At 33.3% G+C, this 18,903-nt stretch overlaps 1 protein-coding gene across 3 annotated transcripts in view; it reads left to right on the top strand.

The window, feature by feature from the left end:
• GABRA2 (gamma-aminobutyric acid type A receptor subunit alpha2) overlaps positions 1 to 18,661 on the top strand; it is a 147,340-nt gene extending 128,679 nt beyond the window's left edge. Inside the window, exons 8-10 of one of the 3 annotated variants that reach the window (XM_063107958.1) lie at positions 6,988 to 7,190; positions 16,455 to 16,457; positions 18,365 to 18,661. In XM_063107958.1, the coding sequence (XP_062964028.1) occupies positions 6,988 to 7,190; positions 16,455 to 16,457; positions 18,365 to 18,661 (503 nt within the window). Of the gene's footprint in view, positions 1 to 6,987; positions 7,191 to 12,820; positions 13,001 to 16,454; positions 16,458 to 18,364 lie in introns of all 3 variants that reach the window. The other 2 variants (XM_063107957.1, XM_063107959.1) reach the window with 2 other exon arrangements.
• Positions 18,662 to 18,903: the final 242 nt, after the last annotated feature.

Raw genomic sequence — 18,903 nt, 5'->3', positions numbered from 1 at the left:
ATAGGAGGAAAATTTTGGATACTATTGATATTTAGGTGGTATTAATTCAGACTAGATTGTTATGAAATTTAGTCCTCAAGGTAAACATTAAGAAAATAACTCAAAAACATATAGTAAAAAAAAACAAGGGAATTAAAGTCATACATTATGAAACATCTACTTAACACAAAAAGGGAAGGAATGGTGGAACTGAGGAACAAAAAGATAAAATACATACAAAAAGAAAATAGCAAAATGGCAGAAGTTTCACTTATCAGTAATTACATTATATGTGAATGGATTAATCTTACCAATTAAAATGCAGAGATTGGCAGAATGGATTGAAAACAAAAAATAACATGGTTCAACAATATGCTGTCTATAAGAAAATTACTTTATACTCAAAATACAGATAAGTAAAGTAAAAGGATGGAAAAAGATATTTTATGCAAACAACCAAAGAGAGCTAGATTAACTACACTTATAACAGATGGAATAAATGTTAAGACAATAAATGTTACATAAGATAGAGAAGGGCATTATGTAATGATAAAACTTTCAATTCATCAGGACTATATAACAATTTTAAATGTATATGCATCTAACAAAAGAGTCCCAAAATATTTGAATCATAGACTGAAAAAAATTGAAGGGAGAAATGAACAGTTCAACAATATTAGTTGGAGAGTTCAATGGCCCACTTTCAGTAATGATTAGAACATCACAGAAGATTGGCAAGAAAGTAGGAGACTTAAACAAAATATTAGCCAACTAGACCTAACATACTCTGTCCAACAAAAGCAGAATGTACATTCTTCTCAAATGCATGTGGAACATTCTCCATGAAGATAATGCATTAGGCCATAAAACAAGTCGCAATACATTTAAAGATCAAAATGTTACAAATTATGTTATGTACAAATTATGTTCACAGATCACAATGAAATGAAAATAGAAATTAATAATAGAAGAAAATTTAAAAATTTACAAATATGTGTACATTAAATATGAGCCTTCTCAATAGCCATTTGATCAAAGAATATGTCACAAGGGAAATTAGAAAATAAGATAAATGGAAATGAAAACACAGTATGCCATAACTTACAGAATATGACAAAAGCAGTTTTTAGAGAGAAATTTATATCTCTAAATATCTATATTAAAAAAAGAAAAAAAAAAGTTCTTCAATCAATAACCTCACCTTTCTCCTTAAAATGTAGAAAAATAAGAGCAAACTAAATCCAGGGCAAGAAGAAAGGAAATAATGTAAAGGGTTTCCAAAAAGTTCATGGAAATATTTGTATTATCTTTTAATTCTATTTTTTTAGGAACTTTATGAAGTACCCTCATAACTATTATAGTAGAGGCAAACTGAATAGAGAATAGGAATGACAATAGGGAAAATCAAAACAAAATCATAAATTGGTTTTCAAAAAATTCAACAAAATTTCCTTATCTTTATCTAGAATAACCAAGAAAAAAAAAATGAGAGCTGACTCAAATTTTTAAAATCAGGAAAACAAAGAAGGAACATTGCTATTTACCTTGGAGAAATTAAAAATATATATGCTATAAAAGAATTCTATGAACAATTGTATGCCAAAATTTTAGATAACCTAGATTGAATGATTCAATTCCTGGAAAATACAAATTACCAAAACTGACTCAAGATTCTGAATAAAACTATAACAAGTGAAGGTATGAATTTAGTAATCAAAAAACTTTCAATCAAGCAAAGCCCAAGGCCAAATGGCTTCACTGGTAAATTTTATCAAACATTTAAAGAATTAACACCAATCTTTCTCAAACTCTTCCAAAAAATAGATGAGGAGGGATCACTTCTTAACTCATTCTTTTGCGGGTGGGGAGGAAAATAGTTCCAAAACAACAAAACCAGACAAAGAAATCACAAGGGAATAAAACACCTACAGATCAATATTTCTTATGAATATATATGTAAATGTCCTCAACAAAATACTAGCAAAACGAAACCAGCCACATTTAAAAAGGATTACATGTCACGATCAAATGAAATTTATCCCAAGAATGCACGATTAGTTCAACATAGAAAAATTAATCAGCACAATACAACATATTTATGGAAAATGAAACAAAAACACAATCATATCAATAGACACAGAAAAATATTTGAGAAAATTCAACACTCTTTTGTGATAAAAACATTCAAACTAGCAATAGGAGAGAATTTCCTCAACATGATAAAGGACATCTAAGAAAAGCCCACAGCTAACACCATCATGGTTACAGGTGAAGGATGAAAAACTTTCTCATTAACAGATGTCTGCTCTCACCAATTCTGTTCAACATTATACTACAGGTTCTAGCAAGGGCAGTTAAGCAAGAAAAACAAATAGAAGGCATGCAAATTGGAAAGGAAGAAGTAAAACTCTATTTGCAGATAGTATGATCTTATTTATAGAAAGCCCTCAATAAACCACATAAAAACTATTAGAGCTATTATGAAATTTCAGCAAGGTTACAAAATCAACACACAAAAATCAATTCTGTTTCTATACAGCAGCAGTGAACAAACTGAACAAGTTAAGAAAAAATTTAACTTTCATTAGCATCCAAACAAATAAAATATCTACAAATAAATTTAACCACGTAGGTGAAAGAATTTTACATTAGAAACTACAGAATGTAGCTGAATGAAATTAAAGAATATTTAAATAAATAAATGGAATAAATAAATAAATTTAAATATTTATTTTATATATATACACACATATATAAATACATATTCTATGTAGTCATACACCACATAATGATATTTCAGTCAACAATAAACTGCATACATGATGGTGGTACCATAAGTTTATAAAAATATTTCTAGTACCAAGTGACATCATAGCCCAATACATTACTCATGTATTTGTGGTTATGCTGGTATTAAAAAACCTACTGTGCTGCTAGGCATATAAAAGTATAGCACATTCAATTATGTATAGTACATAATACTTGATAATGACAAACAATTATGTTACTGGCACATATTTATGTACATATTTATACCCTGTACTTTTTAAAAATTTTCTAGAATGTACTCTTTCTACTTATTAAAATAAAAAGCTAACTATCACAGTTTCGGGCATGTCCCTCAGGAGGTATTCCAGAAAAAGCATTGTTATTATAAGAGATGACAACTTTAGTGTGTTATTGTTCCTGAAGACCTTCCAGTGGGACAAGATGTAGAGGCAGAAGACAGTGATAGATAATCTTAATCCTGTGTAGGTCTGGCTAATGTGTGTATTTGTGTCTTAATTTTGAACAAAAAGTTAAAAAAATATAGAAAAAAGCTTATAGAATAAGGACTTAAAGAAAATATTCTTATGCAGCTGTACAATGTGTTTGTGTTTTTAGCTGAGTTATTACAGGAGTCAAAAAGATAAAAATATTTAAAACATTTATGAAGTAAAACAGTTACAGTAAGCTAAGGTTAATTTATTACCAAAAAACATCTTTTATAAATTTAGTGTAGCCTAAGTGTACAATATTCATAAAGTCTACAGTAGTGCATAGTTATGTCCCAGGCCTTCACATTCACTCACTATTCACTCACTGACTCACCCAGACCAACTTCCAGTCCTGCAAGCTCTATTCAATCAAGGTAAGTACCCTATACAGGTGTACCATTTTTATCTTTCATACCATATCTTTACTGTACCTTTACTTTTTAGATACACAAATACATTGTTATAATTGCCTACAGTTTTCAGTACAGTAGCATGTTGTACAGGTTTGTAGCCTAGGAGCAATAGGCTATGCCATATAGCATAACTGTGTAGTAGGCTATTCCATCTAGGTGTGTACACTCCATGATGTTTGCACAATGACTAAATTGCCCAGTGATGCACTTCCCAAGACCTGTCCCATCATTAAGTGATGCGTGACTGTCTATCTATCTAATGGAAAGATATTCCATGTTCAAAGATTGGAAAAGTTAATATAGTTAAGATGGCAGTACTACTCAAAACAATCAATAGATTCAATGTAATACGTATCAAAATTCCAATGACTATTTTTAATTTTTGCATAAATGGGCCAACTGATCATAACATGTGAAAATGTAAAAAGATCCTTAATAGCCAAAACAATCTTGAAAAAGAACAGGAAATTTGAATAAAAATAAGAAAGGACTCAAAAGTGAGAAAGCTTCCCAATTTCAAAACTTAATCTATATTGTTGCAAATGGCAGTATTTCATTCTTTTTTATAGCAGAGTAGTATTCCATTGTGTAGATATACCACATTTTCCATATCTCCTAGTCCGATGATGGACATTTGGGCTGGTTCCAACTGTTAGCTATTGTAAAGAGTGCTGCAATGAACATTGGGGAACAGGTGTACCTTTGACTTGATGATTTTCATTCCTATGGGTATATTCCCAGCAGTGGGATAGTTGGGTCATATGGTAAAGAACATTATATTAAGTGAAACGAGTCAGGCACAGAAAGAGAAATACAACATGTTCTCACTTATTTGTGGGAGCTAAAAATAAATAAATAAATACACAATTAAACTGGGTGGGGGTGGGGAGGGAAGAAGACATAGCAATCACAATTCCTTGAAGTTGTTACAACAAGCGAACAGATATGAGGTTGTTGGGAGGGAGGGGGAGAGGGAGGGGGAGGTTTTGGTAATTGGCCACTATAATCAACCACATTGTATATTGATAAAATAAAATTAAAAAACAAAATAGAGAGACATTATCCTGGAGTATCTGGGTGGGCCCACTGTAATCGCCAGGGTTCTTGAATGTGGAGGAAACAGGCAGCTTGAGAAAGACTTGGGAAAAAAAAAGAACCCTTAAAAAACCCTTAATCTAAAGCTACAGTCACCACAACAGTGTAAAACCTACTTAAGGATGGATACACAGATCAACAGCATAGAACTGAGAGGCCAGAAGTAAACCCACATATCTATGGTCAATTGATTCTCAACAAATGGTGCTGGGACAACTGGCTATTTATTCACAAGCAAAAGAATAAATTTGGACATCTACCTCACACCATACACAAACACTTATTTGTAATAGACCAAAGACATAAATGTAAAAGTATAAAGCTCAAGAAAATGTAGACCTAAATCTTCCTTACCTTGGATTAGTCAACAGTTTCTTAGCTATGATACCAATTTTTAATCACTATTAAAGAGGATTTACATTGCCCACATCCTTAACACAAGGAGAGTACCAATATTTAAAGTTCTGCTAACATTTTGATGATAATATTGTTTTAAAAAGTGTTTCCTTGACTGCTGGTAAAGTTAAATATATTTCCATATATTGCTTTGTTAATTTCATTCCCTACATTATGATTGTATGCATATATATATACACACACACACACACACTGCACATAAATATATATGTTTGTATATACGTACATGTGTGTATCTGTCTTATATGGTGTTTAATCTTCTATACAACAGTCTCAAAAGAAAACACCTTAACAATATAAAACCTTTCATAGTTTAATGCATGCAAACACATGTGTATATTAGTCCATTTCTGTTGTTTATAACAAAATACTTGGAATTCAGTAATTTATAAGAAAACAAAATTTATTGCTAACAGTTTTGGAGGCTGGGAAGTCCAAAGTCCAGAGAACACATCTGATAAGGGTCTTATTTTGTGGTGGCTTTACAGCAATGCAAGGGGCTCACATGGCAGAAAATGTCAGAGCGGAGAGAGAGATTCCGGGTGTGCTCTCCTTTTAAAGCCCTCAGAGCCATGCCCATTATCAACATTATTAATCTGTTCACTACTTCATGGTCCTAGAATTTAATCACTTCTTCAAGGCCCCACCTTTCAATTACTGTAAAAAGATTTCCCACTCTGAACAGTTACAGTGGGGATAAAGCTTCTAATATATATACTCTTTATGACACAATTCAGTCAATACACTGCAATGTGTTTCTGTAAATGTGTTTTTCAGTAATGACTCAGCAGCAGGGGAACAAAATTTATTTTTCTACCTTTTATTTCTACTACTGTCATATTCTTAAATGTAATCACTCATGATTATGTAGAATTATTGCTATTTTGAATTAATAAGTCTATTGTAGGTGAGGAAAAAATTGCTTTATCCTAAGGAAAGTGTAAAATAAAATGCAAAAACTTGAAAATATGAATGAACACTTCTTTAACATTTTTATTTTCTTTTAATTTAATGTATTTCTTGTTTACATAAACTTCTGTTGGATTTCTAATAAAACAGGTGAGTGTAGCCATTTTGAGTGCTGATAGTGCAACTTACCTCCTGAGTTACTTTTTTATTTTTTATTTTTTAAGCAATTGTAACTTTACTGGCAGGAAAGCTGTATAATGAAAGAAACTAGAGTTTTAAACCAACAAAGATATAAGTATTCTTTAAAAATAGTGATTTATGTTTTATAAGCTTTGATTCTAAGCTCTGCTATGAAAGAGATTAAGTCCTCGCAATGCAAATCAACCCCAAATTAATTTCATACTTTTGTAGCCATACTTGAATGAAGAATTTCTTAGTCACAGTTCCTTTGTGATCACTGGTGTGGGTTATTCATTCATTGCTTAGCATGATAGAAATAAATGATGAAGAAATTAACGTGAGGTTTTTGTAGAATTTTTTAAAAAGTAATGTTAATAAGCAATGGGTCAATTTAAGGAAACTGTTCTTCTCCAATATCACCACTCTTTAACCTCAACTGTATTTTAGAAGAGGAAAAGTGATTCATACAGGCCAAAAATGAAATCTGATAGTATTTTCAGTGTCTTTTCTTCAAGAAATATAGTAATCATTTAAGACAATTAACCTTGCACTGTTTTCTTCCAGTATTTCTTTTTAATCCTAATTTCTTTCTTTTTTTCTTTTTTCTTTTCTTTTTTTTAAAGTACATAGAACTAGAGCTGAAAGTAGCTTTGGAGAAATAAAAGAAAAGAAAAACTGCTTCCAATGTTGTCCTGCCAGTACCTATTATGTTTTTGGTTCCTATCTTTCTTTTGCAGGAGTAACAACTGTTCTGACAATGACAACTCTGAGCATCAGTGCTCGGAATTCTCTCCCCAAAGTGGCTTATGCAACTGCCATGGACTGGTTTATTGCTGTATGTTATGCATTTGTGTTCTCTGCCCTAATTGAATTTGCAACTGTTAATTACTTCACCAAAAGAGGATGGGCCTGGGATGGGAAGAGTGTAGTAAATGACAAGGTAAGTGAGAACTTCCTTCTCATTGTAATTTAGAAAACCCTCCAATAGATTCAGCTTGTAACGGATATGTTCCTAAAAATTGACATTAAGAACATTTATTCATATCTATGTAACGTATATGTATGTAAATTAGAATCTTATTGAATTCTTTTAAAGTGTGTTCTTGCCTGAAATCCTTTAGGAGTGTTTGTGGTAGTAACACTTGGGTTAAATCACTCCTAAGCATCTGTTGAGGTCTACGTGTCAGGCACTGTGCTAAGATTTTTACATACATTCTTTCCAGTAATCTTTACAGAATCCTTATAACTAGGGTCTCTTCTTAATTCTCATTTTTTACTGATGAAAAAGCTGAAGCTTAGTAAAATTATTTACTGGCCCAAGCTAACACAACTGGTTAGTAAGTGTACTTGAACCCAGATCTGTCTGTCTGATCATTAAGTTCATGCTCTTAAACACTACACTGCATTACAATAGAGACTGGGAAAAGAAAGTGGGCATGAACTTTACCTGTTACAGAATTCCAGGCTCTATCAATGGGTTATATACGCCTCACTTATTCCCACCTCTGTTTCTTGGTTGCCAAAGCCCCACTAGCATTTTTATCTCTCCCCTGTTGTACCAAATCAATTTGTAGGTGCTGGAAGTAGGAATTTTAAATTGCTCTTATTGTCTAAAAGAAGAAAATTATTTATTTATTTTTTAAGAAAGTAGGAAAATTTACTATTATATTAAAACTAATCAAGACACTCTTGAACAACCATTGGGGCAAAGAGAAAATAAGAAAGTAATTTTAAAAATATGAGATAAATAAAAATAAAAATACAAGATATTAAAACCTATAAAATGCAGCAAAAATAGTATTATGGGAGAAATTTATAGTGATAAACATCTACATCATAAAGAAACAAATCTCAAATAAGCAACCTTAGATTAACTTCTTTTGAGATTATTGGTATCCATTTTTACATTTCAAGTACTGAAGCTAGTGGGAGTTTCATGCATTGATGTAACAGCTGTTTCCTTTCTTATTTTGTAGATTATTTATCTGCCTTAAGAGGAGGCTTTGGGTATACCATAATGATATATACAGTATTCTTAATACTAGTAAAAGACTTCAGTTTGAGTATTTCTTTTAACACTACATCTACCTAAATGTGTCTTCCATTAAATTTGGAATAACATACTTGCTGATTTAATTTTTTCAATTTTTTGAATATAATATATATTTTTATTTCTATGATTATATTGCAGTTTAAGCATACCAACAATGAATATTATGGTTTAAAAGTCTTGCTCTTTTTCCTTAATGTTGTAAACTATAGAAGTTTTAGTGAGTGTCTTTTTATATATATATATATATATATATATATATATATATATATATATATATTATATATCTTGTTTTGCCTACTAACAGAGCCTATGAATAAATTTTAAAAGGAATCTGATCAGTAGTCTGTGCTTAACATCTAGGCTATTTCAGCATTTCCATTGTATTTTACTGTTGATTTATGTTTTCATTTCCCATATAGTGTATTGCTTTTTCATTGTATCTATGCAATTACTTCTTTTTAGCTCTATCAGTTATACATGCACTTTCATACTAATATTTTTCAAAGATAAAATGTTAGTTACTTCTGTGTAAATATGTCACAAAAGATAAATTGTAATGTTTTGTGATATAAATTTCCGTATAGAAATTTATTTATGTATTATTTTTAATGCTAGGGGATGCCAATCAAATTGACATTGTGATTTGTCATATCAATGATATGCCTTCTCAACTGTTCAACTTGGAAAATAGAAGTACCTATAAATGCAAAAAACAAATTCTTGATAATGCATTCTAAAAGCAGTAACCTACTATAGATGAATACTGGAGCTTACCCACATGTCACATCACAGGTAGCCAAGATAAATCTCTGACAAAACCACTGATGTTCCAACCTAATTTTCAGGAAAACAACAAACATTGTTTATTTCAGTTCTTGTGATTTAGTTAAAGAGAACATGATATCAAGCATGTTGCATGTTCTCATTCACTTTTCTGTAGCTAGAGTTCCTAGTACAGTGCCTGGCACTTAATAGGCACTTCAGAAATATTCATTGAATAAAAGAATAAATGAGTTTCTGATATGGCAATGCAGTACCCACGAGGGGGCTTCTTTTCTTTCATGGAAACATTTTTAAAACTTTGCAATGGTGAATTTATCAATGGGTACTCCATCCAATTTCATGATTCCAGTGAATTTTGGGAGGTGAAATAATCAGGTCCTTAAAGCTAAAAGGAAATCAGATAGAATGCTCAAAAGTAGCCTACCTGCCTGAAAGATATTTCAGTACAGTTTACCTCTGCTCTAGTTTTCCTTAAATTTAATTTTTAAGAGGAAAATAATGATTTGCATGGAATGCAGAATTTTTGTCCATGGCCATTTTTGTGTCCTTTCAGATTAACCAGGCTGACAGAAGTCCTTTACTTTTGATGTTAGTAAACATGAATAGATGCAGTTAAATTAAGTCAATCCAAAGAGCACATGAAAAGTTCTTAAAAATTTGTAATACAGCAAGTGTTGTCTCATAAGAATATTACTCAGAGATACATATCGATATAGTATATTTGAGAAAAGATATGTATTTATCACATTTATACATGAATAGCACAAATCTACAGTTTGCATGTAGGTTGTGCTCTGATGATATTTGATGTTACTTTTTGCAAATAAATAAATAAATAAATAAGTCCACTTATTTATATTCAAGCTACTTTTGAGCCCTATGTTAAAAGACAAAGCTTATCTTGCTCTGTGATCTTGGACAGGACTTGAAACTACTTTTAGTTTCAGTCATGAAATTAGGCAATACAACCTTATCATTCTAAAAATGTAGTGCTCTATCAAATGATACAACTCTAAATTTTATGCCCTTCCATATAAACAGTATTTATTTATGCAACCCCCAAGGTCTTCTGGAACCTTCCTTCATGCCCAATGTTTTCCCTCTTGCCCATGACTAATTCTTTCACTCCAGCTCTTGATCTCTTTTCTTCTTGTCGCTTTCTCAAACTTGTTATGTCAGTTATAATTTTCTTCTCTTATTTTTTTTCAAAGCCATCTTTTCCTTTTCATCTGCCTCCTTCCTTTCAGTTCATGGAGATGCTTAATATGTTTAATTTACCATATGGGCAAAAACAAAACTCTCTCCACATCTTGTGCCACTGCCTTCCCCCATCCTCAGATTCTACCCTCTCTTCTCCTTTCAAGCTTTCTGACAGCATTGCTTACAGTGTTATCTTCTCACTTTCAATTCAATTGTCAACCCACTATAAACAGATTTCCTTTCCATTTACTGTCCTGTAACAAGAGGCAACAATAACCTCCATATTTTAAGATCTGATAATGATTCTCCATTTTTCTTAACTGATCACAATTGAATGGTTTTACTGGTATGCTCCAGACCCTATTTCAGACCCAACTCGGAAACTTTTTCTCTTCTTTTCCTCTTTAAAACAGGCCCCAGGATATCAGCTTCCTTCCCTCACATCCTGGCAGCTGCCACTATTCATTCTGTGTTTAAGATTCTCTGCCAGAGTTCAGAGTGGATCCAGACTCCCTAGCATCTGTTCTTGTTTATCCCCAAAGACAGTCATTTCAGCTTTCTTTTATGCTATTTTTGTTTTTAGTATTCACTGTGTGATTCTCACATTAAGGGTTTTACTGACACTGTTTGCAGGACTATGTGCAGCACTAACCACACTATCCACCCATTTATCATCCCAGCCAGATAATCCCTACACATCCTCAGCACAAATATCAATTCCTCAGGAAATTTCTGAACCCTCACCCTCCGAAATGATTAGGTCCCCATTGTAAGTGTACCCAGTTCTTGCCCTTTTGCATTAGAGCCCTTATCATCGTTTGTAATTGCACATGTGTGTCTCAGCTTCTTCACCAACCATGATAACAATGACCATGTTTATTTTAATAAAACATTTATCCCTGGCCCTTTGCAGAGTGTCTTGCATGTATTAGGAGCTCAGTAAATATGGTATGAATTAATGAGGTATTACTAAATCAAAATCTATCATGTCTTTATCTTACTGTCCAGGGTCATTATCTATAACTACACCTCACATTTTTCTTATAGCTTTCAGGTATCATATATACAGACTATTCCCCAGACATTTCTACCTGAATATAACATCTCAATCTCTGCACATCTTACAAAAAAGATAAAAGAAACAACAGACAAGCAAACAAAATACAACCTCCTAAATTAATTTTATATATTTTTCCTACTCATGCATTTGTTAGTAATTGATACCTCAGTTAATGGCACAACCTGATTTCACATGCCAACAACTTGAAAATATGTTTCAACTTCTAACCAGTCATTAAATCTTGCCCATTCTTCTTTCTACCTGCCTTAGATCGTGTCTTCACCATCTCTCATTATTTTTATAGTTTATTTACTGCTCTCTAACTCTAATTGCATCTTCCTCTAATCCATTGTCTATATTATCCAGAGTTATCCTTCTAAAACATAAATCATGTCATTTAACTTTTTAGCTCTTTAAAGAATTGTTATAGGCAATTCTTCAAGGAACTAAGCTAATATGGTCCAAGCCACAATCATTTCCACAAACATCCATGCCTCTTCACATCTCCATGACTTTAGACGTGCTGACTCCTTTTGTAATAATATCTCTTCTTCCTTGCCTAAGTGACAAATTCCTACTTATTCCTCAAGTTCTATCTGATTTTACTTAATTTCAAAACTTTGCAGACTAACGTAATTGACCCCTGCTAGTGTGTTTCCACAGCACTTAGCACAAATTTTTTGCGCCATCTCATTAAATTATAGTTTCTTGTAAATAAATCTGTTTCTAACACTAGGTTACAAGATCTGAGAGGATAATAGTTTTGTCTTATTCATCATTGTATCTGCTGTTATATAACACAGCATCTGGCACATAGCTTATTTGACTTACATAAAAAAAATTATTATCTTTAACTCCTTAAGACTGCTTTCATTTCTAAATCTCAGTCAGTGAGTCTAAACTGGCTAAGGAAAGCATAGAAAACACTAGATGATAAATTACTTAAAACACACACATAGCAACATAATATTCAAACTATTCTGGAATGTTCCATTGTTTTGTGAATCACTATTTAATTCATAGAAAACAACACATTTTCAAGTGTATTTATTTATTTATTTGCATTTTTAACATCCTGCCTATTCCAAAAGAATTTCAGGCAGCTTATCAAAAGAATGCATGCACTTAAATTGTAATCAAATAAATAGAAAAAGAAGTAGGAAATCAGGAAGAAGAAAAATAGACCAGTAGGCCTGCACATGAGCTGTAGTCTGTAGCTATAGTATTTGAGCTTCAAATTCTGAGTTTCTTGGTGACCAAAATAACACATAAAAGGGGAAGTTATTTTTCTTGAGTCAAAAAATGGAAATAACTTTTCTCAGAGAATAGCTTTTCCTTACACTGAAATCACTATTTTTTTACACACAAAATGTCATGTGGGTTTTATATTAGGGAAAGCTGGGTACTATAGCAAGTGATGTCAATTTTTTCCCAATAAACGCAGTAATGAATTTCATATTGATGTTTCTTGTAGTCCCCTTCAATAAAAGCTGAAGGCATTACATTAACATACAACTCAGTGAAGGCAATTCTTCAAGGATCTAAGCTAATATGGTCCAAGTATATAGCTTTCTCATGGCCCAATTTAATCCAAGGAAAGACTTTAGAGTACTTAGAGAAGTGGATGGACTGTTTAACCTTCAAACAATCTTCTGTAAGTATCACTTTTCTCAGTCAGGATGGTTAGCAGACAGTTAACAGTAGCATTATCTGACCAGGGAGCATGTTGTTTTTACAAGAAAGAGGCTTTCTAGTAGCCACAATAACTGTCAAAAGCCAAGATGGTATGGTAGAAAGAGCATCAATTTGCACTTTGGAGACCTGGGTTTTTCTACAAAGCTTGTTGTATTCAGTGTTTGATATGAGAGCCCCATATCCTTTTTGTAAAAGCCAATCTCTAAATTTCTTTCTAACTCTGAAAGCACGTGATTGTTATTTTCATTCATGTGCCAGAGCTCTTCACCAATAGGTGTCTATATTTTAGCTAGAGCATTTGCTCAAGTTATTATCACATTATTTTCTCTATCATTCAAAGGAAGCCAAGATTGGTCTGCCATCATGGTTTAAGACATTTTGATTTCTGTAATATCCAGAGATTCTATTAAATAATAAACTCAAAACATTCTGAATCCTGTAAAGCATAATTTTAAAAATACTAAATCAATTAGTGTGGGTAGTATTCCCTTTTCGTTCCACCTCAGTGACAACCAAACTGTCAGAAAACTATAACAACATAGTTTATTCTCTCCCCCACCTCAGATATTGTATAAAAATACATCGTTATTGATTTTGTTTACAAGACACACCCCTTCCCCCTTTCCATTTCTATGGGTCCCAATCACAAGTAAAACTACTTCCGTAGGCAATTTTTTTTAGCTGAGATTATTTTATTAGTTACCAGTCTTCCACATTTGCAGATGGTGAAATTTAGGATTTTCAGGATAATTATGTAATAGAACTGTAGAATAAGCTATTGAATTCTGTTTCTATTAGTCTAATAAAGTATTTATTTTATTCTATAAAACGTATCTCTTATATATACATTTGTATCATAGTAATCATTCTAGAATATGCCATTCATTTATCATTAAGCAAATATTTTTTGAGCCTGCTCTGTGCTAGGAACAGTGCTTGGAGCTCTGCAGTACACAGTCTGTGACTTCAAGGAACTTACAACTAAGTAAAAGGAAAAATACATATATGTGTCATTATAGAGGCAAGCACCAGGGTGGTGAGGAAGGGAATGGAAGAGCTGTTTAATGTCCACAGTAGGAGGTGATGTCTCGATAGATGTGACTCAGAGCTGAGTCAGTGTTAGCCTGGTTATAGTAAGGAGGTTGAATGTATCTGACATGGGGACCAATGTGGAGTTAATTACCAGTTCTTGGCTGGATTGTGGTACTCTTCACAGGTTAGGGAGTACAGGAGGGTGTATAATTTGGGCAGGAAGTGAGAGTGAATTGAAGCTAAGTGCATTTCTGGATATTTTATGTTTTAATTACCTGTGGGACATGTAGGTGAAGAAGTTTAGTCTAGTCTAGTAGTTAAGAATTCTTGAGAGATATTGTATCAACCATCCATGTAGAGGTATCAAAAGCCATAACAGTCACTTAAAATTAATAGAAACTAGCAGTTTGCTTTCATTTTCCCCATTCTTCTTCCGATCGATTCCATTCATATCTTTTACCATTACTTTTTTTTTTTTTTTTTACTTCAGAAACCCAGTTTATGTTTGTGTATATTTTCAGCCGTACATGGCCCTATTTTTCAAATTATATGAAGTGGCCTAAGTGCCTTAAAGTAGAAAAATAGCATTGCATTAAATGAGGTGGTAGGAACTATCAGAACTTCTCTTTTTCTAAAGAAACAAAAATTGTGTATAAACATGGGAATTAAAAAAAAAAAACTCCTTCATGGCAGTGAGTACTGTTTTGAACAGTTATGCAACGATGGGTTTCATTGAGCTATTTTTCTTCAAGGGTCTGAGGATAAGCCAAGGGTTACGCTAAGTAAAGTAAAATCATTCTGGAGGGGTCTAAGTCATGTGGCCTAAGTAGTCAGCCTGCTAATCGTATGGTTTGACCCAAGGCCTGAATTATATTCAAAGAGATCTCTGTAGTACAATTTTTCTTAATATAGTTCTTTTCCAGAGAAATTGGTAGTAAATAGCACAAGGTATCATCTCCTGATAATTGTTTGAAGTACAAATATTTTTTGGTACTATCACTAGCAAATCATTGTCTTATAAAGAACAATAATAAAATATATTATGTGGACTAAATCTGTATATTTTCCTTTAGAAGATCTTAGACTTATAAGTCAGCTTGAGTTCAACAGTACTTTTTGTCTATACACATGATTTTAAAGAAAGAAGAACAGTTTGCTTTACTGTAGATCTGTGGTTATTACTTTCAAATGGCCGAGGAGAGTTATTTTCTCCCTCAAAACAAGACTTTGTAAGATTCTGAGCCAGAAAAGCTTTGCTGTGTTCTGGCTAGGAATGGAGAAGATGTGGCACCATCTGGATGCCCAGCCTTCATTCAAAGAGCTGGTAAGAAATTACATGTGCCAACTGCTGGGTTCTTCACTAAAGATAGTACTTGTGGCTGTTGCACTTTGCTTACTACTCGTCCTGAAACTGGTTAAGTTCCCAAGTTCCAAGGAAGCACTTTGAAGCCAAAACCATCACCTTGTTAAGTGCTGAGCCCGCCTCTGAAGTTTATACTTTCATTCGGAAATTGAGGCTGTACTTTGAAAAATGAAGAAAAAATAAGACAAATTTTGTCCCTTATAACTAAGCCAATAAAAGTTACAAATATATATTGGAAAAACTTTTAACACTGCATTTTAAAGAGTCCACAGTGTTAGGATGAAACAACAACAACAAAAGGCCCATCAAGTTTCTGTCTGTAGACTCCTGTTGCAACAAAGGACATTTACACTTTGTTTCTTTATCTAAATTTCTTAATCTTACACCATAATTCCTAGTACAATTTAAATGTCCCACTTCCATAAAACCTTCCTTGATTTCTTCCACACAGTGTTTATGTCTTCTTCTTCAAAAGACATAATAAATTTCATTACATATACATCTTTTATGCCAGTAATCAGTGTCTAACTTGTTTGTAATAGTTATGATCGTCACTGCGCTCCACTAGGAGAATATAGGTTTTTCAATGTAGTAAGAATATACATTAGTTTATTGTTATCGCAGCTGTTCAGTTTGGCTTTGGTATCATTATCTCTCTTTTTTTCAAACTAGAATCTGAGGCAGGGAGAAGTTAAGAACTTTCCCAAGGCCAAAATTCTCTATAAATGTAATTTGATATTGTTTTAAATGATATTTAGATACAGTCAAAATAATTATATAAACACTATATATTATATAATTTATTAGTTAAAGAGTCCTTGAAGACTTGGTGATATAAACCTCAACTAGGATATTTTAGGAAAAAGTTCTCCCAAGTTTCAGATGGCTTCCTCAGTGAGAAAGTTACATAGCATGGTGTTTAAAGGCAGTGATTTGGAAGTCAGACACATCTATGTTTTTGTGCTTTATTTATTTATTTTTTTTTTGTCGTTTTTTCGTGACCGTGACCGGCACTCAGCCAGTGAGTGCACCGGTCAGTCCTATATAGGATCCGAACCCGCGGCGGGAGCGTCGCCGCGCTCCCAGCGCAGCACTCTACCAAGTGTGCCACGGGCTCGGCCCTATGTTTTTGTGCTTTTATAGCCATTTATTAGACAGGAGACCTGGGTCAAGTTATGAAACCTCATTAGCCTCCATTTATGAATTTATAACATGGGGTTAATAAATAAGATTTGTCAGAGATGATATCTCAGCTTAACACTGGTCACATTCTAGTGCTCAAAAGGTGTTAGCATCATGTGCTTATACACTTGGAGATTATCCTCCACTTGTAACATGGGATCTACGTGAATCTTCACTGGAGAAGAGCTGTTTTATGGATTTTGTAAAGTTACAAATGGTAATCCCTCATCCTTCCTTCTTTTATACTCCAGGCAGATCTGGAAGAATGTCTTGTCAGCAAAAGAAAAACGAGATGGAGAAATTCACTCAAAGAGGGATGGGTAATCCAGTCCTGTTTTCAGATCCTCCTGAGCTTTCATAGCTCCTTTCTTATTTAATTCAAATATTTTTAAAATTCTTAAAATAACTGATTGCTGGCCCAATTTTCTTTGCATTTAGATGACTAACAATATATTTGTTTCAGTATTAGAAACATAGAAAATTACTACTTATGTCTTCAGGTTTCATGAATACAGTCAGTATTAGGTGTCTACCTCGTGAAAGGATTCATGCTAAGTGCCAAGGTTACAAAGGTAAACAAGACACAAGCACCAGCCTTCATCGACCCTAGATTGAGAAAGGAAGATGTCCATCAAATGATCACAAGGCTAAGAAAGAATTTACACATTTTGAAAAATACCAATGACAGAAACAAATGTGAGTGCTATGAAAGAGCATGTTAGGTGGACAAAGGCTACGTTAGATAGAGTGATTAGAGAAGGCCTTTCTGAGGAAATGGCATTTAAAACAAGGCCAAAATAGGAGAGGGAATTGGCCTGGTATGAGGCTGGGTAATTAGCATGGCCAAAGGCACCAAAGCAAGGAAGTATTATGAAAACTGAAGTTATGGCAGTGAGATCAGTATGTAACGAGTAAAGTCAGGAATAAGGAAAGGAAAGAAGCCATGGTAAGAAATGCTTTTATTCTAAGTTCCATAAGATAGTATTTAAGAGATTTAAGCATAGTTGTGCCATAATCCAATTTATGTCTTTAAAAGATTCCTGTGTGTCAAATGATTGCACAAGTTCAAGCCAAGCTGGAAGAGCACAAAGGAGTAGTGCTTGGTCCAGGTAGGAAAGTGACCTAGATAAGAGGTAGTGATAACTGAACAGGATATTATAAAGTAGAACAGGTTGGGAGTGAGCTAGGGAAAAATTCAGTGGTTCATATTCCATTTTCCTTCTACGTTTTTAGTATCTTTTACACTATCATCTGCATAATATTATAATTTCCCACCATCTGAGTAAAATATTACTGCATGATTTTGACATGGGGGGGGGATGTGGATCCTGTTAACAAGTTACAAATTTTTGATCATTCATTGTAGATCATTTCTCTTGTGGAAATATTTCTACATTTCACTTTTTCATTCACTCATTCATTCAAAAATATGTGAGTGACTCATAAGAGTAAAAAAAAAAAATGTGTTGTTTATAGAAGTTGTATTTTTCTATTGTTTATTTTCCATGTAAACAACAAAAAATTATTCTCCAGGAAAATGGTACCAATGATTTTACTTTGGGGGTTTCCTCACCCTAACAGTTTTAGGATTTAATAAACTCCTTTTATTTATTTCTCTAAATTTCTTTTTTCTACTGGATAATGATGTTAATCGGGGCACGTTTCTTCAGAATTTGAAATGGAGTTTGGGAAATGTTAAGTAGCAGACTCAGCCTGCTCTCTGTTAATTCTTGTATTTTTCACTAGAAAAAAGAGAAAACCTCTGTCATGATACAGAACAATGCTTATGCGGTGGCTGTCGCCAATTATGCCCCGAATCTTTCAAAAGATCCAGTTCTCTCCACCATCTCCAAGAGTGCAACCACTCCAGAGCCCAATAAGAAGCCGGAAAACAAGCCAGCTGAAGCCAAGAAAACCTTCAACAGTGTTAGCAAAATTGACAGAATGTCTAGAATAGTTTTCCCGGTTTTGTTTGGTACATTTAATTTAGTTTACTGGGCTACTTATTTAAACAGGGAGCCTGTATTAGGGGTCAGTCCTTGAATCTAGATACATGTTATCATTGGGACGTATGGCAACATTAAACTTGGTTTGTTTTGCTATGTACAGTCCGACTAATAACTGCTAATTTGTGAACCTACATGTACAGTATGTATATAGCGATATAGCTTACCAGTAAACCCTCTATGGAGACATGCATTTGCTAACTCATGGAACTGCAGGCAGATAGCACCTCACGCCAGAAGAGCCATTGCCTTGTTTAAAGATTTACCCTACAACCTGGT

This window comes from Cynocephalus volans, chromosome 9 (genome assembly GCF_027409185.1).
Source record: "Cynocephalus volans isolate mCynVol1 chromosome 9, mCynVol1.pri, whole genome shotgun sequence".
Lineage (NCBI taxonomy): Eukaryota > Metazoa > Chordata > Mammalia > Dermoptera > Cynocephalidae > Cynocephalus > Cynocephalus volans.
This window is presented reverse-complemented; position numbering and strand designations above follow the sequence as displayed.